The sequence below is a fragment of the Halichondria panicea genome, chromosome 16 (assembly GCF_963675165.1).
Source record: "Halichondria panicea chromosome 16, odHalPani1.1, whole genome shotgun sequence".
Taxonomy (NCBI): Eukaryota; Metazoa; Porifera; class Demospongiae; order Suberitida; family Halichondriidae; genus Halichondria; species Halichondria panicea.
The window spans coordinates 5,608,361-5,629,334 of NC_087392.1; the positions used below are offsets into that span (position 1 = coordinate 5,608,361).

Genomic DNA, 20,974 nt, shown 5'->3' on the forward strand with positions numbered 1-20,974 from the left:
GTCGATTGTGAAGAAGTGACAACTGTTGTCATATTCGTGACTAGTAAACTTGATGACCATGGGTACATAGGTCTATAGAATGGCAGTCATGGCAGTAGTCGACATGCAGGCGTCCTTGCTACAAGCAGTGCGATCCATCGTCCCTCCTCTCAGCCATGCCTCACACAAGGGACAGGCAGGCAGGATTGGAGTCATAGGAGGATCACTAGAGTATGACACACACACACACACACAAACTAGTTTGCATCCAAGTGTACGCCCCCCCCACACACACACACACCCACCCCCCCACACACACTCACACATACACACCACACCCACCCCCCACACACACTCACACACACCACACAGGTACACAGGAGCCCCGTACTTTGCTGCAATCACTGCTATGAGAGCTGTAAGTGTTATGTTATTGTCTGTCACAACATTACCTTGCATTCACACACACGCAGGGTGCTGACCTGAGTCATGTGTTCTGTCCAGAGGAGGCTGCCCCTGTCATCAAGTCATACAGCCCAGAGCTAATAGTGCATCCACTTTTGTGAGGGGAGGCAGTTTTAATGATACGTAAAATCCTTCTCTGCCTGGCATAAATAATGTTGTGCTCCTTTGGCAAACGTTTTTCAATTTACAACATTTCACAATTGCCCCCCCACACACACACCCACACACACACACACTACTAGGAATGCTAGCGGAGATATGAGCAGTGTATTGGAGGGTGTGTCCCAGTGGTTACCACGGCTCAATGCACTGGTAGTGGGTCCAGGACTGGGTAGAGAGGCCTCTCAGATGACCAACGTCAAGCACTTGTTGCAGAGGGCGAGAGAAAGACAGATGGATATGGTCATAGATGCTGTTAGTAATACTGGGTAGAGTGGAACCTCTCTTTGTAGTGTGACGTCACAGGACACCATTGGAGCTAGCTATTATGTACATGTACAGAGGTGGCCTTTCTTCAGGGGTGGACATTAAGAGGGATTTCACAGTACATACATTCTACTTATTTTTCTCCTAAACACAATGGTATTTTCACTTGCATCGATATAAGAACGGCTGTTTGTCATCTTTGTGATGTATAACTTCTATCCATTGCTATTTTGTCTCATGCCAGGATGGCCTGTACCTAGTGACCCAGTCCCCCGAGTGTGTGACTGACTACTCTAGAGTCATCCTCTCTCCCAACGCTATCGAGTTCCAACGCCTTTATCACAAAATGGTGAGCAGAGTGACAAGGAGTTATAACAGGGCAGCTCCCAGGGAGGGACACACCCCCTCTCCTAGTTAAAACTAAACTATGACTTGTGCCAAATTATAGGGCCAAATTACAAAAAGATCAAGTAGATCTGGGCCCTCCTCCATCCCTTGAAATCTTCCCTGCCTGGTTAACTAGATCTGGGCCCTCCTCCATCCCTTGAAATCCTCCCTGCCTGGTTAACTACACTTACTTCCTTCTCCTACAGTTTGGACATAATCCTGAGCCTAGTGGGGACATGCAGGAGCAAACTAGAGCCCTGGCCGAGACGCTGGGTAACCTCACCATACTCAGGAAGGGAGCGACCGACATCATCAGCAATGGCCAACAAGGTAACATCTGAAAATGAAAGTTGGGACCTCATGTGTATTTGTATTCTGAGCGTCCAAAGATCATTGCCGTCAAATATAAAGTTGTAGTGATGTTGGTTTTTGTATTTGATTTCTGACAAAAACCTTAATTGTAATTATACTTGCAGTGATCGAGTGCACAGAGGTGGGTTGTCCTCGTCGGTGCGGTGGTCAAGGAGACCTACTCTCTGGACTCACTGCACTGCTCTACTTCTGGGCCAGACAGGCACAAGACAGGTAGAGACGTGTGTGTGTGTGTGTGTGTGTGTGTGCGTGTGTGCGTGCGTGCGTGCGTGCGTGCGTTTAATCCTTCTCACTGTGGAGAGATTGGTAGGAAATAGAATCAATACTTCCTGGTAACTTCCCGAGGCCATGCAGTAAAAAATAAAAGATTTTAAGTCCATCATTCCATTCTCTTCGTTTCCTATTTATTTCCTATCATTCCTTTCCCTCGCTGGGTACACTGATATTTGATGCGGTGTCTTTGTGCTGTACCCCCCCCCTCCCCTGTGCTGTACCCCCCCCCGTGCTCTACTCTGTATGGTATCTTTACTTTGTGCTGTACCCCCCCCCCCGTGCTCTACTCTGTATGGTATCTTTACTTTGTGCTGTACCTCCCCCCCCCGTGCTCTACTCTGTATGGTATCTTTACTTTGTGCTGTACCCCCCCCCCCGTGCTCTACTCTGTATGGCATCTTTACTTTGTGCTGTACCCCCCCCCCCCCGTGCTCTACTCTGTATGGTATCTTTACTTTGTGCTGTACCTCCCCCCCGTGCTCTACTCTGTATGGTATCTTTACTTTGTGCTGTACCCCCCCCATGCTCTACTCTGTATGGTATCTTTACTTTGTGCTGTACCCCCCCCCCCCCCCCGTGCTCTACTCTGTATGGTATCTTTACTTTGTGCTGTACCCCCCCCCCCCCATGCTCTACTCTGTATGGTATCTTTACTTTGTGCTGTGTTAGGGACTATTCACTATTCCTACTTCCCAAGTCTGTGGTTGTGTGCTATATAGGTGTTGCCTGAGCAGACCAATAATGACAAAACCAGCTCCTGCATTGACCCTTGAACCCTTGCTCTATTGCTCTAATGTTTAGCCTGTATTAGGTTTCAGTTAAAAATTATGCCCTTTAGCTTTAGTTTGCACGTGCAGTTACAACTATACTATCATACAGTGCACTAGCAGTTAGCACTTATTAGTGATTGCACATCAGTCAGTATTCCTGCAGGTTGTCCTCAGATACTTCTCTACCGCCTTCAATGGTGGCCTGCTTTGGAGCGAGCTTCCTGATTAAGAAATGTGCTGAACAAGCATTTAACAAACACCACCGCTCAATGCTAGCCGGAGATATGGTCACTGAAATACCGACAGCGTTTCAGAAATATCTAGAATTAACGGAACAATGACTGAACTTTTTTTACACAATCATCTTTGCACAATAATTATTGATCATTATTATAATGCACTCATGACTGTTCAGTGCTATCTGTTTTGCATGATATTATATATCTGTGAGACCTAGTCTTGTGATGTGCTATGTCCAATATATCTGTGAGACCTAGTCTTGTGATGTGCTATGTCCAATATATCTGTGAGACCTAGTCTTGTGATGGCTATGTCCAATTAATAGTCCTTATAAACGTGGTAATCCAATTCCCAGGAAAGTTCCCTTTGAACCAAGAGCGGTCTTCTTACCTGAAGATCACAAACAAACATGTGCTTAGATAGACGTCTCAAAGTAAGAGTCTGACGTACTGGTTACATGCAGCTTATAGAATGAGCTTCACAATCTACAATATTTATATGGCATACTAGGAGGTAATTATATATCCTCTCCTACTTGGTGATGAGAGCCTTTGCTTCTTGTCATCTACCCAATACTTGTACCCTCTCTTGGCTCTCTGATTGGACGCTGACGGCACTCGTACTCTCTTCTCATACCCCCTGGAGTCTGACGGGGGGCGGGGGTACACAATGTGGGGGTTGTGGAGACGCTCGACAAGGTATTGGTTGAACTCTGCACTCCCCACTGGAGCCAGGGTGCCTTGTGGTGTCACTGCGGTGGACCTGGGCAGCCCAAACTCCTGCCTGGCCTGGGATTGCAACCAGTTACTATCTGCATGCAGAAAAATATACTTAGTGTGCACTGTGTAATATACACACGATAGTACTCGGCTAGACTGTAATCATTTACCTTTATCATCACAGAAGGCCATAACGTTCCCAGAAGGTAATTTTCTGAGCTTGTACGACTGTTAATAAAATTGATCATTATAAGTTGGACGGGTTATAACTTTGTTTGTATTGTAGATCTACAATACAATTTTACCTTTGTGCGAAGTTTGCTCCAGTGGTCTGTATGAGTGGCAGTTATAGGTTCATGCCTCGACCAGCTGTTGAAACTGAGTAACAAAATATAACTTGATATGCAGCACTGAGCTACATTTATTACTGAATCACTACTTGCTTTAGCTAGCTAGCCAGAGCTAGCTGTTAGGAGATTGCAATGACCCCTGCTGTTTCTCACCTCATGTGCTTCTTGGTGGAGATAGCACGAAGAGATGGGGGTGCAGTAGACCCTCTGCTGTGCAAGAGAGAAGTGGTCGCCATAGACACTATAATATAGAAGTAGTCTGACCTGCAGGAGCAATGAATATCATTACCAGCCCCTCCCACTCCTACGTCTGAACGTGTAGGAGTGTCTTGGCAGCCACTTTGGACACATTCCTTGCATGCTTTTGGACAAAGAAGATGCTTGCAAAAGAAACGTTCAGGCTTCGCATTGATTGAATGGTTTTTGTACTGTAGTATAAGGTAATAGCTCTGTTTATCAAGATCAACAAGATATTCATCGTTTGTTTGTAGATTTTTGCAAGGTAAGCTCAGTAGTATAGTATTGTGCACAGTTCGTACAGACTCGACTACTATATACTGCTGTTATGCTGTGTGTCATTCTTCTAGCAGACCTGACCTTTGTTTACTAGCTATAACTTAGATCTAGTTAACAAAGAGGTACTGGGTCTTAGAAAACTAAATACTAGATCTATATAGGTCTACATGACATTGTGTGTTTTTACTGATGTACTAGTCTCATTCCATGTGCTTGTTCTTTGTAGATTGAGTACAACAGCAAACAATGACACTCAGCTATAGTCTACAACGGATTGTTTTGTGCTTTTTGGTACTGTGTGGAATTGCTTTAGGACAAGAGCCGGCACAGAACTGCACTACCTTAACTTGTAGCTGTGGTACCTGTTGTCTTCAGGTGGATGAAAACTCACCTGCAGGAACATCTGTCGGCTTCGCAACTATCCATCCAGATTTATCGATGGGAGGTCCAGAATTTACCATACAGGATGTCAACTTTGTGATCAACAGTGTTACTGGAGAAATAAGTGTAGCAGACAATGCCACACTTGATGCAGATGTTGGGGATAGAGGCACATCCACTTGTAATGGACTTGGGATAATGGGCAACTTTTTTGGCGTTGGTATACTTGATGTAAACGACGAACAACCTATGTTTCGCAGTGATCGCATAGAGATAACAATTCCTGAAACTACTGATTCTGTTCTCATGATAAACTGTATGACAGTGAGATCCATATTGACCAATCTGCTAGCAACGGATGGCGACAAGATTGGCAACAATTCCGAAATCTCCTATTCAATACCTAACAGCAGTATTTTCAGTATATCTAACCCAACTTCAAGCCCTCCCTGCATCCAAAACAGCATTCCATTAGACCGGGATGCCCCTGACTATGAACCATACGAATTCACCCTGGTTGCAACTGATGGTGGCGTCCCACCACTCAGCTCCAGTGTCACCGTGGTTATGTCTCTAGCGGGTGTGAATGAGTTTCCTCCGATTCTACCAATGGAAAAGAATTTTGTAGTATTGGAGAATCGCACAGCAGGATTTGAAATTCACCAGTTTATTGCCACTGACGATGATATTTTTGATGACCCACAGAGCTTTACGTATGAAATCACCTCAAGAGACATGACTGCTAACTGTCCATTTGTACTCAACAGGACAACTGGAGTTCTATCTCTTGGAGATTCTGGATCGATTGATGCTGGAGTTTCATGTACTTACACAATTACAGTGACTGATATGGATGGATTGACTGGAGCTAGAGAAGTCACAATAACTGTCACTGATGTCAATGAGCCAGCAACGTTATCAGGGAATCCTTCAAGGACACTTACAGTGTCAGAAAATCAAGAACCAGATGGCAACACTCTACACTTCATTATTGTTCAAGATAACGATATATACTACAATAACAATTCATTTGAGATTTTATCCGGAGGTCAATATTTTAATATATCAGAACGAGTCATTAATCCGACTACTATCGCCTTTGACATTCGTCTCATAGCCACCATCGACCGTGAAAATTTCACTGGAGAGAACTTTACCATTCGACTGATAGAGGAGGGAGTGCCACAATTGTCTGATCAAGAGCTGACCTTCCTTATTAATGTGACTGATGTGAACGATAATAAACCATTCTTAAGTATAGAAACAATAGATATTGTAGAAGGAGGGACAGGTTTTGAGGACAGAATTATGCTTGATAACTATGTTGTCGATGCTGATGAAGGAATAAACGCACAAGTAAGTGAGATAATACTGGTATCAGCAGCTGGCTCTGAGGATATTACACGCCTCTTCATCGATTTCAATGGCAACTCAGCATTATTGGGCCCTGAGAGAACATTGACGGTGCCTCCCCTCGATCGAGAAACAGTAGGCCGTATTGTGACCATCAATGTTGACATCATAGACAGTGGAAGTCCACAATTGAACAGAATCTCCACTTTCACTTTGATAATACTGGACCTCAACGATAATGCACCTCAATTTGAAGCTTTGACCTATTCTTTCAGCATTAGTGAGAACGAGGCACCAAAAATGGTTGGCCAAGTAATGGCAACTGATCCGGATTACCAAGAAAACGGGACTATAATCTATCAAATAGATTCCAATCACTTTTCGATTGACCAAGACGGACGAATATCGAGTCTTCGTAGCTTTGATAGGGAAGCTGTATCACAGTATATTCTAGTTGTGAATGCTCGAGACAATGCAACAATGCCAAGGTATGCAACCGCTCAAGCCATGGTAATGATCACTATACTGGACGTGGACGACAATCCTCCCGTGTTTACTGATCCAAATATGGAAACATTTAGTGTTGATATCAACTCCCCTGTTGGTGCTGAAGTAGGTACTGTGGTAGCCACTGATCCGGATGATGGCGTTAATGCTGAAATTGTTTATGAATTAACGGACACCAATTCAATGAGCATACACCCTGTGACAGGAGTAATAACTTTACAAGTGATACAAGATTCAGAAACCAGTTTCAATCTTACCGTTACTGCAAGCTCAACAACTGGTACAGCCAGTGCAAGTAAGCAAGTGCACATTGTTGTATTTGCTCCAGTTCTTTCCCAAATGGATATCGTTATTATCGGAGCTGCTGGAGGGACAATCGTTGCTATGGTGATACTCGTGATTATTGCGGCCCTTTGTTATTGTGGTTGCCAGCGACGAAAAGGCAAATACAACGTAAAGAATAACAAAACACATCTCAATAACCATCCCGAAAGAATCAACTCGATTGCCAAACCAATCTTAAAGTCTGTGCCTGCAGCAGCCAATGGAAGTATAGGAAGTAGGGACAGAGTACAGGTCAAGTTTAGCGACAGAGTAGACGAAACTCACTACGATCGACAAGGGGCTGTCATGGATGAAAAGGTTTTGAGGAAAGCCTCGATTACGAATTTCGGTGGCAATGATGATTCTCCCCAGATACCCAGTCGAGGGTCACCCGTACATAACGGAGTGCTACCAGTGTTGGACTATGAACACAGCCCTGGGGCATTAATAAACGGAATGACCAATGATTTGACAGGATTGCAACAACGCTATGAGATGCATCACATAGCACAACAGCGATCTCCGCCCATGCACATGAGACAAGATATGACCGACAATGTAGAGTTCTCTCAAGGCACGAGCAGCACGACAGACGTGAACAGTTATAACTCTGATGGAGAAGAAGAGAGCAATTTCTCAGACGGTGCTTCCAATATGAATACCTCTATTCCATGCTTTAAAGACGACCACGTATCAGATATGCACAGATACGGCCCACCCCCCTCACACGCTCCACTCTACCTACACCACTCCCCACACATGCCTTCGCCTAATGGTCTCCTTGGTGTCATTCACCCGGGTAACATGTCGTCTCTAGCAGCTGACGGCTCGTACAGATCATCACAAGGAAACGGATACACTAATGGCCGACACAGCCAAGATCACAGCTTGAGCGACTCATCTTCGCAGACCACTATACCCAGTCCGCATGCAAGACACGAGATATTGAACAGAATGGAACCACCCGCCATGAGAGCAAAACGCTCGACCACAAACGGCCATGGTGGCTACGACCCTCGTCCACTGGTAATGCCGGATGCATACCCAGTTGTAGGCCTACCAGACATGAGAGATGTACATCACACGCACGGAGATCAGCTGTCATTCAGTGACTTCGGTGAAGCCTCAACGTACGCATCAACAGAACTGGACGAAGCACTCAACTGTAACTACGAACTTGAACCCGGCTTCTACAGTTTAACGGCCACTGACTACGGTGATCATGACGACACGTAAAATTTATAAAGGTGAGTTAAATAAACTGCATGCATAGTTTTTAATTTACTAAACAATTAACGGTAATAATAAACGAATTAAATACTATTATGATTCAAATGTTGTACTGTATGGTGAATACTAGCAAGTGCTGTATATGTTTTGGCCTGAATGTGAAATTCCCACCCTTCCTATAGAAGCATACATAGCAGTACAGCATTGCCTAGTGCTTAGCTATGCATATAAATTAATAGTGAATGTTATGAGCTCTACACTCGAGAACCCGTGTGTGCCTGGGGGAGTGTAGATTGGCATTCTGTTATTGTTGGATAATATTGTTTGCATAGAGCGCTAATTAGTGATATCTCATGTGCACTCGGATACATATTAGGTATTTGATTGGGTCCACAAGCTCTTTGGCTTTTAGGTCTTCTAGTGTCAACAAACCCCACTCAAAAGTTGAGCATTTATACGGCTAGCACTGATTCCACAGATAGCAATACTTCCCAGCAACAGACCAAAGCTCGTTACAGAGTGAAACTGTTGTAACGTATGGTTTCATATACTGTTCATATATCATCCATGTTGTCATGAAGTGCCTGAGGGCAGAGTTTAAGTTATTCACTACCTTTAGGAAAAGTATCTGCACTAATGAATATTATTCGCACGCACACACGTGCAGACACATACAGAGATTCATTGAACTGCTGTCTGTCTGCCACTATTCAAGAGCACTGAACTGTTTATATTAGGTATGTACAATGTCATCTGTTTGTGCTGGTAGGATTTTGTGTTCACAATTGCTGCTGCATTTTATATCCATTCTCTGTCAATTATTTATATAAGTGCTTGCCTCAGCAACCACTGAATTATGTTAGCCTCTTGTGGTTTGGCTCCACTTTACGTGTGTTGTCCTTTCATTGTGCACGTATTACCATTTTTGTAAAGACCTTTTTTTAATATCAGCAACTACTGTTTTCGAGATTGCCAATCACAGAATTTGCCTTTCAACTAGCTTCATGTGTTCATGAACAAAGTGGTTGCAGTATATTCTAACATAGTCTGCTAATGGATCGATATCATTTAAGTTGATCACTCAGGAATGAATGATATGCACTGGGCAATTAGAGTTTTATTACACAGGTCCTTTGAGATCTGAGGCTTGCACATCGCTGTGTTGTCTGTACCTTATGGCTGCTTATATCAATCTCACATTCACCACATTGCATGCAGCCTCACAAGGGTCTTAGCTGTCTTCCCAACAAGCATTGTTCTGACTGGCCACACTCTGTATGGCTGTACACTGTGCATGCTTATACCTCCTGTTGATTATGTATAGCTTAAGTGCCTTAGTTATTTGAATGTACTCGTACTACTATACATACAATGTGCATGCACAGTATTTGGCTATTTGTTGACTGTACCTAGCCTCGACTCAAGTCCGCTTCCTTGAATCGAGGCTAGACTGTACCTTGCAACTGTACTGTATGTAATAACGCTTCTGGTGACTAGCTACATATGCTTTATATAGCTGTAACTTATATTGTGTTTGGCTAATAGCCTATGGACTATTTACATAGCTGCTTCTTGTGTGTACATGTTTTTAATTAATTCAGATGTAATTAATTATAGCTGAATGATTGATGTGATTGAGTAACCGTGCCATTGGCAAGAGCCCACTAAACTGAGAGTCTCCCTTTCACTAGCGCCATACAGACAATCAAATTGCCTGCAATCAATCCCATGCACTCACAACAATGCACCTCTCCCCCATTCCCACTAGCCAGTGTGTTGTTAACACCTTGAGTACCAGACCTGTGTTGTTAGTACCATCTCCCACTCGATCATGGTAGACCCTTCCTAATGAATAGTCTTTCTTTGTTTATAAAGTACGTGTTCAGTTCACTCATTACAAATGCATTGATATTGTATTCTATGATCGGTAGGGGAAGACCACACACAACTCAATAACCAATTTGTAAGGGTGTACATTTCCAGGTATGTGGTAGCTATATACGTGTAGTCAGGAATCGCTGACGTAATTAATTCCTAAGCTGGATTGACCTATTGCCATCATTAATTTTCCTTTTATGCCTTAGGGCCTAAATCAGCTGTGCCCACCACACAGTACTTGGGTGGTGTGTGTGTGTGTGTCTCTTTGAGTACTGGCAGGTAACCACTGAGCAGATAAGGTATTGTTGTGGTTGAGGCCACAAGAGCTCTATAGCTAGACCTGGCCAAAGCACAGCCAAGCCCTGCATTAGCAGTCATAACAAGTGCTTTTAGGTCAACCTCATATATACATGTATATATAGATGCTACAGTACTAGCACTAATACAGGGAGTGATGTCATAATGTGCCATCAGTGTACACTGTTAGTGTGGGGGCGAGTCTACTCCTTGCGCATGTGAATAGCTTTAGAGCCCGGGGAAGCTTGAGTGATTGTTCCACTTAATAATAATGGGCCGGTAATTTGTGTATTTACAGGTGCATATCATCACTTCCTCTGTGTAATCAAGCCTCCGTGCTCCGTTAGGTACCAAATGAAAAGCAGATGTCGTTGAATAGCCGTAGGGGTAGGCAAATTCTTGGAATGATTCCCATAGAAACACATCTGATATATAAATTGCTTTCTCCTTGTGAGGGCACAGTCGTGGTAGACATGCTGTCACAATCTTAGCCAAAACTACATTCTAGAAATTCTATATATACCCCACACCCCACACCCCACACCTCACATCCCTCTAGCTACATTATGTAAGGGCCAAATATACGGAAGCCAAAGCTACAGAGACTCATTGCCATGTGTAGTGAAGCATCACTTGGCAGCGGTATGTACCGCCTCTGGTGTACAACAATAAAAGCAGTAGCAATGTTACAACATCCTTCTATATACACAAGCTTTCCTAAGCCCTGTGTTGCTATGGGGATTATCCAGCAGTTATCTATTTCAAGTGGTTGCTAAAACCATACAACAGGAGATTTATAAAATAAGCAAACAATTAGGCAAAACTTTAACTTTGATTTTAAAGAATGTCAAAATTACATGGCAAATGATAATTACATGATAATTAAATCTGTCTGTATTTCATTGTTACAATAACTCAGCATCTATACAAACTGTATAATTATAAAGTCATAGTAAACACATAGCTCCGTACATGTACCACACACACACACACACACACACACACACACACACACACACACACACACACTCACACACACACACACACACACACACACACACACACACACACACACACACTCACACCCACACACACACACACACACACACACACACACACACACACACACACACACACACACACACACACACACTATATATAGGTACTACATTTAGTCTAATTGTCAAATTCTAGAGCTTTATTAGGCATGATTTCGACGGTGATGTCACAGTTGGTCAGCTGACTGGGAGAGTCGATACACTCGTCTCCAGTGTAGTATCCTCTACTCTCTCTTGTAGACCTCCGCACTGGTGTGAGGTAGACAGTACGTTTCTCACCAAAAGTTGAAGACATTGTGTGTCTATGAGGAAACGAGGAAATAAAATGCATGTTAGTTAATATTGATAAATAACATTATTATCGAAAGCAATGATATAATAATTCACTGGTACTACAAAATGATACCCTTAAAGTAAAAATATTATTGACTGCTGCTGTAATTTTCGATCGATGGGTATATTATACTATGCTTTGCAACTCACTTGGGGAAAAATTAATGGTAAAACGAAAACTTAAGCGTAACAGTTTACATACATGTACATGTAAAATAAACCACGGCACCAACTCTATAAGTATTGGGTAAACTGTTAGTACACTTTTCACGTTATGTCCTCAAAACGTTCCAGTGAGCTGCAAACCTCAACTGTGTACACAGTGTGGTCTACCTAGCAACAGTTGTGGTGCAGTACTGGCCATGGCCTAAGTGGCTGATAAGTGCTTGTTGACAGAGGCTATTATAGAGGGGCAGACTACCCCCTAGGCCCTGAGGCTAGTCCATGGGCCCAGCTGCTAGGGTCAATAGTACAGGAAGACGGTGCTATGACCAAATGCATACCAAAAATGCCTTCGAAATTAAATTACATGAAACTCACACAGTGGGCTAAATGGAAGCTAACAGCCGTGCATTGATTCCATAGCGTATGTCAATCACATTATAGCATGTCATGGATAGTGCAAATCTCTTGAGAAAATTTCCAGGCATGCATGTACTTGTACACAATTCAATAGCATGACTAATACGATACTGCAAATCTGTTGAGCAATCTTCTCTGGTGGCATCCCATATATTTTAAGTGAAAATCTCTTGAGAGAAAAATGTCTAGGCATCCAAATAGGCATAGTTAACATGGCATACTTGAACTGGGTGTGTACTGTTGAAGCATGTGTGGGGAGGGACACAACTAGACCAGTCAGGGTGGTTAGAGTGGTGGCCATGTGTGGGGAGGAAGGGTGGAGACACAACTAGACCAGTCAGGGTGGTTAGAGTGGTGGCCATGTGTGGGGAGGAAGGGTGGAGACACAACTAGACCAGTCAGGGTGGTTAGAGTGGTGGCCATGTGTGGGGAGGGAGGGTGGAGACACAACTAGACCAGTCAGGGTGGTTAGAGTGGTGGCCATGTGTGGGGAGGGAGGGTGGAGACACAACCAGACCAGTCAGGAGTGTGCCTGCCTGGCCATTCGGGGCACACACACTCTTAAATCTATCCTTTGAAGGGTACATGTACTAGTCTAGGTATACCTTTACTGGGTGGTTGGGTCAGAGTTGCTTGGCAAGCTAAGACACCCATATACAAGTATATCCCCTCATAACTGAAGTACACTTCACAACACAGCTAGTGCACACACACCACACACCACACACCTTCTCTTGTGTTTCCTCCTCCGCGGCTCTAAATGACTGAGGGAATAGCGGATGGTAGAGGAGGGGAAGATGAGAGTGGGGTCGGCAGCAAGTGAGTGGCGGGTCCGTACCTGTGTGTGTGTGTGTGTGTGTGTGTGGGTGTGGGGGGGAGGGGCAAGTGAAGACATGTATTCATGTATATACTAGCTAGACAATTATGTCATAACGAAGGCCTAATAGACTGTACACACATATACAGTACAGCTACAATGTAGAGTATGTGTGTATGTGGTTTGTGTGCAAATCGTGTGGATTCTTGGCAGGATCAACCTTTGTACATTTATCTATTGATTATAGTACACCTCGAGCCCAGTTATCCCCTAGCATAGAGTGGGCAGTACACCTCGGGCCCAGTTATCCCCTAGCATAGAGTGGGCAGTACACCTCGAGCCCAGTTACCCCCTAGCATAGAGTGGGCAGTACACCTCGGGCCCAGTTACCCCCTAGCATAGAGTAGGCAGTACACCTCGGGCCCAGTTATCCCCTAGCATAGAGTGGGCAGTACACCTCGGGCCCAGTTACCCCCTAGCATAGAGTGGGCAGTACACCTCGGGCCCAGCTGCCCCCTAGCATAGAGTGGGCAGTACACCTCGGGCCCAGCTGCCCCCTACCTAACACAGGAACATACTTCACAGTAACTACGTCATTAAATATCCCAATACATTCTCACAGCAAGTATTCCGAGCAGCCAATGTGACTGGAGATGATGACCTAACACTATTCAAACAGTTGTCCTACATACAGACAGTGCGCACACGGTATCGCTGTAATGCTATGATGACTAACAGTTGGCACAGCTGGCCCTGAAATGTGATATATCCAGTCCACTAACTAGGTCATGTTATAAAAGCCAATAGTTAGAATGTGTATGATCTTGGGAAGGATAAACTCTGCACCAAAATATTGCAGTTTTGTATGCATGTGATATGCACACAGAATTACATATAATACAAGTGCAGTCATAAATGAATGACTACTTCATTATCTAGGATAAGGAAATGTATTTAAAGCTAAATTAGTGCCCATGACGATATTGGTAGACAACACCTCTATCCAGCATCCCATAGTTATAATTGCTATGGGCACAAATAATTCCACATTTGTTGACACAGCCCAGAGTGTGATGATGGTGTAGTCTCCAAGGCAGCCGGGTGGTGGTATTGATAGGCTGGCTAGAACACACACACAGCTTATGACAGGGGATAGGGTATATCTAATGGCTGACCATATACATGTAATGAGTTCTTATGCTCTGTCACAGTCAATTACACTCACCTTGTGTGAAGCAGTGGGAGTAGAGATGGGGCAGTTAGTGCAGTCCAGCTCTCTGCCTGTGTGGTGTGTGTATGTGTGTGTGTGTGTGTGTGTGTGTGTGTGTGTGTGTGTGTGTGTGTGTGTGTGTGTGTGTGTGTGTGTGTGTGTGTGTGTGTGTGTGTGTGTGTGTGTGTGTGTGTGCATGAGTCTATGCTCACTGTAGTTCAGCTGTTTGGCAATATCATCCTCCCCACATTCTGACAACTCCTGCAGAGATGGACAGAGGAGCATCATCACATGCATACCAGTACTAGTACTACTGACAGAGTTAGTGTACATGTCACATGTATAGGGATGGTGAATGTTCAAAGCATTCACACACTTGGAACAATTAGGGAAAATGGAAAACACACATTAATTAATCGAGTGGCTTAGTGGCTCTGCCCCAACCAACAACTACATGTGTGACTCGAGGCAAGATAATATTTAATACTGTACATGTCCCTACAGTGCCCACACTATTGTTACCGTGTACATGTACCTACAGTGTCCACACTATCGTTACCGTGTACATGTCCCTACAGTGCCTACAGTGTCCACACTATTGTTACCGTGTACATGCACCTACAGTGCCCACACTATTGTTACCATGTACATGCACCTACAGTGCCCACACTATTGTTACCATGTACATGCACCTACAGTGTCCACACTATGGTTACCATGTACATGTACCTACAGTGCCCACACTATCGTTACCGTGTACATGTCCCTACAGTGTCCACACTATCGTTACCATGTACATGTCCCTACAGTGTCCACACTATCGTTACCATGTACATGTACCTACAGTGTCCACACTATCGTTACCATGTACATGTACCTACAGTGTCCACACTATCGTTACCATGTACATGTACCTACAGTGTCCACACTATCGTTACCGTGTACATGTCCCTACAGTGCCCACACTATCGTTACCATGTACATGTACCTACAGTGTCCACACTATCGTTACCATGTACATGTACCTACAGTGTCCACACTATCGTTACCATGTACATGTCCCTACAGTGTCCACACTATGGTTACCGTGTACATGTCCCTACAGTGTCCACACTAGTGTTACCGTGTACATGTCCCTACAGTGCCCACACTATTGTTACCATGTACATGTACCTACAGTGCCCACACTATCGTTACCATGTACATGTACCTACAGTGTCCACACTATCGTACCTACAGTGTCCACACTATCGTTACCATGTACATGTACCTACAGTGCCCACACTATGGTTACCGTGTACATGTCCCTACAGTGCCCACACTATCGTTACCATGTACATGTACCTACAGTGTCCACACTATCGTTACCATGTACATGTCCCTACAGTGTCCACACTATCGTTACCATGTACATGTACCTACAGTGCCCACACTATCGTTACCGTGTACATGTACCTACAGTGTCCACACTAGTGTTACCATGTACATGTACCTACAGTGTCCACACTATCGTTACCGTGTACATGTACCTACAGTGTCCACACTATCGTTACCGTGTACATGTCCCTACAGTGCCCACACTATTGTTACCATGTACATGTACCTACAGTGTCCACACTATCGTACATGTCCCTACAGTGCCCACACTATCGTTACCGTGTACATGTCCCTACAGTGCCCACACTATCGTTACCATGTACATGTACCTACAGTGTCCACACTATCGTTACCATGTACATGTCCCTACAGTGCCCACACTATCGTTACCGTGTACATAAGGGACACCACGATATCAATATTTACTGTACAGTGCTGATCAAGCGTATAGCTGAATGCTGAGTTAAGCATATAAAACCAACGCACCATGTCCTGGCAGTCTTCATCAATCTCTCGTTGCAGTTGCTCTTTGAGACGTCTTAGTGTGTGCGGAGAATGGGGGAATCCCCTTACAGAGGTGAAAGGTCGTGTCGGCTTGACCTCAGTACGAGACAGCATGTGATTGAGTGGTTGCAGCACACTACGAGGTCGCTTGACAGTCCTCCTATGATAGAGGGATGTAAGGAACACGTGAAATGGATGAATATAGAATAGTAAGAAAATCAACTCACCCGTGAACTGCAAGCCATTGGTCCAGCAGTTCTCTGTGGAGTGTGTGTGTGTGTGTGTGGGTGTGTGTGTGTGTGTGTGTGTGTGGAGTGTGTGTGTGTGTGTGGGTGTGTGTGTGTGTGTGTGTGTGGAGTGTGTGTGTGTGTGTGTGTGTGTGTGTGTGTGTGGTGTGAAGTGTGTGTGGTGTGTGGTGTGTGTGTGTGTGTGTGTGTGTGTGAGATTGACACACGACACTAATTATTGAAACTATAACTCGTAAATTCCACACACATCAATAACACGCCAGCATAGACAGATGTCCAAGACTATAAAGGAGTCAATGGTATCATCATTACGGTAACTTAGACCACAGTGGGTAAGGATCATTAGTGTAACATGTGAATAATGTACACGTACAAGTTCATTATTTAAATTTTCGATAAACTACCTTCTGGTCAGTTTCTTGGTTGACTGATCGCTAGTGTGTGTCTGTGGTGTTCGAGATGATTGGACCACTCTCTGTCCATTTTTCCTCACACTACCACCACTGCCCCCACGTTTAGTCTGTCTGGACACACTCCTATGAGAGGTGCTGCCGTGTCCAATGGGACTGGGCTTGTGGCATTCTTGCACTAGGGACATGCGCTTCATAGGTGTACGCCTGTATGAAGATATCAATATACCATCTTAATTAACAGAAATAAATTTACCCTTTAGTTTTTCTCCAAGCATCCAGCTGCTCCCTGTGTGTTTGTGAGGAGTGTGAGGAGTGTGTGTGTGTGTGTGTGTGTGTGTGTGTGTGTGAGGAGTGTGAGGAGTGTGTGTGTGTGTGTGTGTGTGTGTGTGTGTGTGTGTGTGTGTGTGTGTGTGTGTGTGTGTGTGTGTGTGTGTGTGTGTGTGTGTGTGTGTGTGTGTGTGTGTGTGTGTTAAATATTTAATAGACCACACACAGGTATTAACTATAGCTTAATATCACACACCGTCTTGGGTCCATCTCCGGGCCGGGTTTGTTTATAAAAGAGCAGATTCACGGAGGCTTACTTTGTTTTCAAAATTGGCATTATTTGCATTGTGGGTGGAGCTAAATCTACACATAGGGAGGCGCTGCAATCGAAATATATTTGGTAAAGGTCAACACAGTAACACTTAAAAGTGTCTTTTCATTTTCAACCATTGTAAAATTAATGTTAAAAATTAATGTTCAATAATGTTTGTATGTTCATTATCATAATTATTGTTCAGTTTGCAGTGCTCTTGCACACCAGAGAGAGAGAGATAGTCCTCCCTCCATGCAGAGAGATAGTCCTCCCTCCATGCAGAGAGAGAGTCCTCCCTCCATGCAGTGTGACAGCCAGCACCGTCGCGAGTATGTGGCACTGCATCGCTGGCCCCCCACCCATCCACCCATGGGACCATCTGGGATATCTGTAGCAAATGGTTGTGATATCTCAATTGAATACAGTTAAGGCAGCAATAACCAACCTAGAGGCTGTCCCAGTCCAGGTTATTAGAAGGTAGTCTGGCCACGAGACTAATTAGAAGGTTCTGTTACATCCAGGTGGTTAGAATTTGCTATCCAATGGAGATTCTCATGTAGGAGTTGCTGTTGCCTACAGGGACAAAGCATCGTGTATATACATGTAGGGTATCATATGCACACCCACCTAACATGAGGGTGTGGCCATCATGTGGGTGTGGCCACCTTTGTAGTAGGGTGTGGTCTGACCACTCCCCCTCCAGAGAACCAGTAGATCGAGTTCATTTTTCATTTACAGTATGACAAACGAAAAAGAAATGAAAAATGTTGGGGCGCCCCAAAAGTATGATTGTGATGTTATGTATGATGGTTCATTGCAGCAGCTAGCTGTGGGTACAAGGGAGAGGGGTTAGCAACATGCATCATATACACACACAAAGGGACAATAAGAAGTTAGCAACTGCTGCCTCCTACAGATCAACTATCTATAAGGAAGGACAGATTACACACTCACTCGTGGTTGAGGAGGAGGACATTGTTGCTTATTCCATCAGTGTTTGTGGGATTTGGTGATGTAAATCAGTATAGATATATGTTTCATGCTTGACTTCAGTAGCTTGCAATTAATATTGACTTTAGTATGTGACGTGCAGTGCAGTAGGTCCCCTGGAGCCAGAACCATGTAGTGTGAAGGGCAGGGTTAGGACACATACGTAGTACTACCTCATACATGGAATTACAATACACAAGGCTTGAACTGTATAATTATATAAAAGCTTAATATTTAGAATTAATTATCAGACCACCACAACCGATACGTAGATGTCACCAGCAGTCCCTCTACTGTCAGATGTAATATGGAGTTTTTTCTCTATATAGAAATTCCGCCAATTGTCCTCCAGAGCTAGAACCATGTAGTGGGAGAAATAGATTATTAGAGGGTACATGCATGCATGGGGTTAGGTACTCATGTCATGTAACACACAAGGCTTGTTACTGTATAAGGCTCAAATAAGAATTATTATTATTTAGAATAATTGTCAGACCACCACAAGCGACATGTAGATTCTTGATAGTGAAATGCCACAAGTAGTTCGTCCAGCATGTCGAATAAACAAGTCTTTCTAGAAATTCTGCCGGTTGGTCCTCCAGAGCTAGAACCATGTAGTGGGAGAATTTGGTTAGAATAGCTATAGGTTATAGGAAGTATACTATAGGTACGTCTGAAGCACACAATACATGCAGCTGGTGAGTGGTTCTACAGGGATGCAAGGTTTGAAAGAGACAGACTATAGTAAAGCAGTTGGTTGTTGGGGTAGGCATCAGTAATCATGCATGTACGAATATACACAAGGCTTGATAGAATGGTGTAAGGCTCAATATATTAATCGTTAGACCACAACCGATATGTAGGTTCTCGATATGCTGCCAGTATCCAGTGTGTCGGACATAAAAGAGTCTTTTCTATAGAAATTTCGCCAGTTGGTCCCCTCCAGAGCAAGAACCATGTAGTGTAAGAATAGGTTAGGACACATCAATATAGTACCAGGAGTGCCTGATAGTACTCATACATGCTAATACACAAGGCTTGCTTGATAACTATCTAATGCCAAACTACTACCCATAATAATCATGTAGATTCTTGAAATGTCACCATCTTCAGTGCAGTGTCAGATCTGCCAGTTGGTCCCCCAGAGCAAGAACTATGCAGTGCGAGAAATAGATTATTAGGGGGTAGACATTAGTAGACACGATTTAAGGCTTGATAACAGTACGTATAAGGCTCGTTATAACTATCAGACCACAACCAGCCTGTGCGTGAGTACCACCATCTGCAGTGTTGATAGCCAGTGTCAGTGTCAGTCATGTTAGTAGAAATGTTCCAGACTTGACTTCATAAGTAGTGGATAGACTTCAATAGTTCAGTACTTCAATAGTTCAGTAGTGGATAGACTTCAGTACTTCAATATAGTTCAGATAGACTTCATTAGTTCACAATAGTTCAGTAGTGGATAGACTTGACTTCAATATTCCACCCAGTGGTCTCGTGTTGTCAGATCTGTAGAAATAAATCAGCATGTATTATTAGTCGCACAAGACAGCTTACACACACACATGCATGACTAGACACACGTGCATGGCTAGACACACATGCATGGCTAACACGTGCATGGCTAGACACACGTGCATGGCTAGACACACATGCATGGCTAACACGTGCATGGCTAGACACACGTGCATGGCTAGACTGCTTGATCAGAGTAGCCAATTCTCACCATTTTATTAGTCAGTGCAGATACTGCCACTTGTTGTGATATACTGCTGTCACAAAAATGAATAAAGACACTGACTGCTGTGAGGGGCCCCTCTCTAACATAATAATAATGTCTGATATAAATCAGATGACTGTCGAGTGCTTTTTGTTGTTGTTGATCGTTCGTTTTCGAATTTCGTGTTGTGATGAACACTATCTATTCGTGGCTGGGCGTATATAAGAATCAAATCGAATAAGAGCAATTGTTGAGCTTTAGTGGACATTTGCAGCTGTGAGAGCAAGACAACACGAGGGTTAGCAATAATACATGACCAAGCAACAGCTCTAAACTATTACTGTGTACTGTAAAACATTATTTGGTGACTCCTTGATCCTATAGCTAGCACAGACAGAGTACAGACACAGAGACACACACACACACACACACACACACACACACAGACACACACACACAGACAGACACACACACACACACACAGACAGACACACACACACACACACACACACACACACACACACACACCTGCAAGGTTTAGAGGTGGAGTAGCGCTTCTTGAGATGTAGAGACATGTTGAAGAGATCACTTCACTTTTGCAGAGACTCAGAGATGATGGACAGTCACATTGATACTGCAAACTTGCTGCAAATGTGAGGTTCAGCTTCTGCTTCA

General features: G+C 43.9%; 4 protein-coding genes and 1 long non-coding RNA gene across 7 annotated transcripts; 2 read left to right on the forward strand and 3 right to left on the reverse strand.

The window, feature by feature from the left end:
- Window positions 1-35: 35 nt before the first annotated feature.
- On the forward strand, window positions 36-3,169 carry LOC135350569 (ATP-dependent (S)-NAD(P)H-hydrate dehydratase-like). Its single transcript, XM_064549410.1, has 8 exons — window positions 36-210; window positions 352-397; window positions 453-541; window positions 687-858; window positions 1,115-1,219; window positions 1,464-1,587; window positions 1,734-1,842; window positions 2,836-3,169. The coding sequence occupies exons 1-8, from the start codon at window positions 80-82 to the stop codon at window positions 3,011-3,013; spliced, it is 954 nt and encodes a 317-aa protein (XP_064405480.1). The 5' UTR covers window positions 36-79; the 3' UTR covers window positions 3,014-3,169.
- Window positions 2,999-4,267, reverse strand: LOC135350576 (uncharacterized). 3 transcript variants are annotated; one of them, XR_010399188.1, is made up of 6 exons: window positions 4,135-4,267; window positions 3,937-4,009; window positions 3,802-3,859; window positions 3,448-3,723; window positions 3,166-3,302; window positions 2,999-3,125 (listed from the first exon to the last, which is right to left on the reverse strand). XR_010399188.1 is itself a non-coding variant. In XM_064549417.1 (5 exons), exons 1-5 carry the CDS (start codon window positions 4,215-4,217, stop codon window positions 3,241-3,243), a joined length of 552 nt encoding a protein of 183 aa, XP_064405487.1. In that variant the 5' UTR covers window positions 4,218-4,267; the 3' UTR covers window positions 2,999-3,240. The 3 variants fall into 3 exon arrangements, 2 of the variants coding, with proteins under 2 accessions (XP_064405487.1, XP_064405488.1); XM_064549417.1 differs by having other exon boundaries at window positions 2,999-3,302; XM_064549418.1 differs by having other exon boundaries at window positions 2,999-3,302; window positions 3,420-3,723.
- A 45-nt stretch (window positions 4,268-4,312) lies between these two features.
- LOC135350517 (protocadherin-11 X-linked-like) lies at window positions 4,313-9,259 on the forward strand. The gene is made up of 3 exons (XM_064549332.1): window positions 4,313-4,483; window positions 4,724-8,309; window positions 8,960-9,259. Exon 2 carries the CDS (start codon window positions 4,744-4,746, stop codon window positions 8,296-8,298), a length of 3,555 nt encoding a protein of 1,184 aa, XP_064405402.1. The 5' UTR covers window positions 4,313-4,483; window positions 4,724-4,743; the 3' UTR covers window positions 8,299-8,309; window positions 8,960-9,259.
- Window positions 9,260-11,285: 2,026 nt separating this feature from the next.
- LOC135350570 (uncharacterized) lies at window positions 11,286-17,654 on the reverse strand. Its single transcript, XM_064549411.1, has 9 exons — window positions 17,533-17,654; window positions 17,263-17,295; window positions 17,001-17,213; window positions 16,576-16,608; window positions 16,331-16,508; window positions 14,680-14,728; window positions 14,483-14,538; window positions 13,169-13,278; window positions 11,286-11,827 (listed from the first exon to the last, which is right to left on the reverse strand). The coding sequence occupies exons 1-9, from the start codon at window positions 17,544-17,546 to the stop codon at window positions 11,644-11,646; spliced, it is 870 nt and encodes a 289-aa protein (XP_064405481.1). The 5' UTR covers window positions 17,547-17,654; the 3' UTR covers window positions 11,286-11,643.
- Window positions 17,655-17,710: 56 nt separating this feature from the next.
- Window positions 17,711-20,974, reverse strand: LOC135350582 (uncharacterized). Its single transcript, XR_010399193.1, has 6 exons — window positions 20,828-20,974; window positions 20,306-20,573; window positions 18,544-20,088; window positions 18,217-18,416; window positions 18,035-18,162; window positions 17,711-17,977 (listed from the first exon to the last, which is right to left on the reverse strand). It is a non-coding gene; the product is annotated as an uncharacterized LOC135350582 (long non-coding RNA).

Coding starts and splice junctions, on each gene's coding strand:
- LOC135350570 (XM_064549411.1), bottom strand. Junction 16,609..17,000: donor ACCAAGAAACTGACCAGAAG/GTAGTTTATCGA, acceptor CACACTCCACAG/AGAACTGCTGGACCAATGGC. Junction 14,729..16,330: donor ATGAAGACTGCCAGGACATG/GTGCGTTGGTTT, acceptor CCATCTCTGCAG/GAGTTGTCAGAATGTGGGGA.
- LOC135350569 (XM_064549410.1), top strand. CDS start 80: ATGGCAGTCATGGCAGTAGTCGACATGCAGGCGTCCTTGCTACAAGCA. Junction 398..452: donor CAATCACTGCTATGAGAGCT/GTAAGTGTTATG, acceptor ACACACACGCAG/GGTGCTGACCTGAGTCATGT. Junction 1,220..1,463: donor AACGCCTTTATCACAAAATG/GTGAGCAGAGTG, acceptor CTTCTCCTACAG/TTTGGACATAATCCTGAGCC.
- LOC135350576 (XM_064549417.1), bottom strand. CDS start 4,217: ATGGCGACCACTTCTCTCTTGCACAGCAGAGGGTCTACTGCACCCCCA. Junction 4,010..4,134: donor TCCACCAAGAAGCACATGAG/GTGAGAAACAGC, acceptor TTTGTTACTCAG/TTTCAACAGCTGGTCGAGGC. Junction 3,724..3,801: donor GGCCTTCTGTGATGATAAAG/GTAAATGATTAC, acceptor TTCTGCATGCAG/ATAGTAACTGGTTGCAATCC.
- LOC135350517 (XM_064549332.1), top strand. CDS start 4,744: ATGACACTCAGCTATAGTCTACAACGGATTGTTTTGTGCTTTTTGGTA.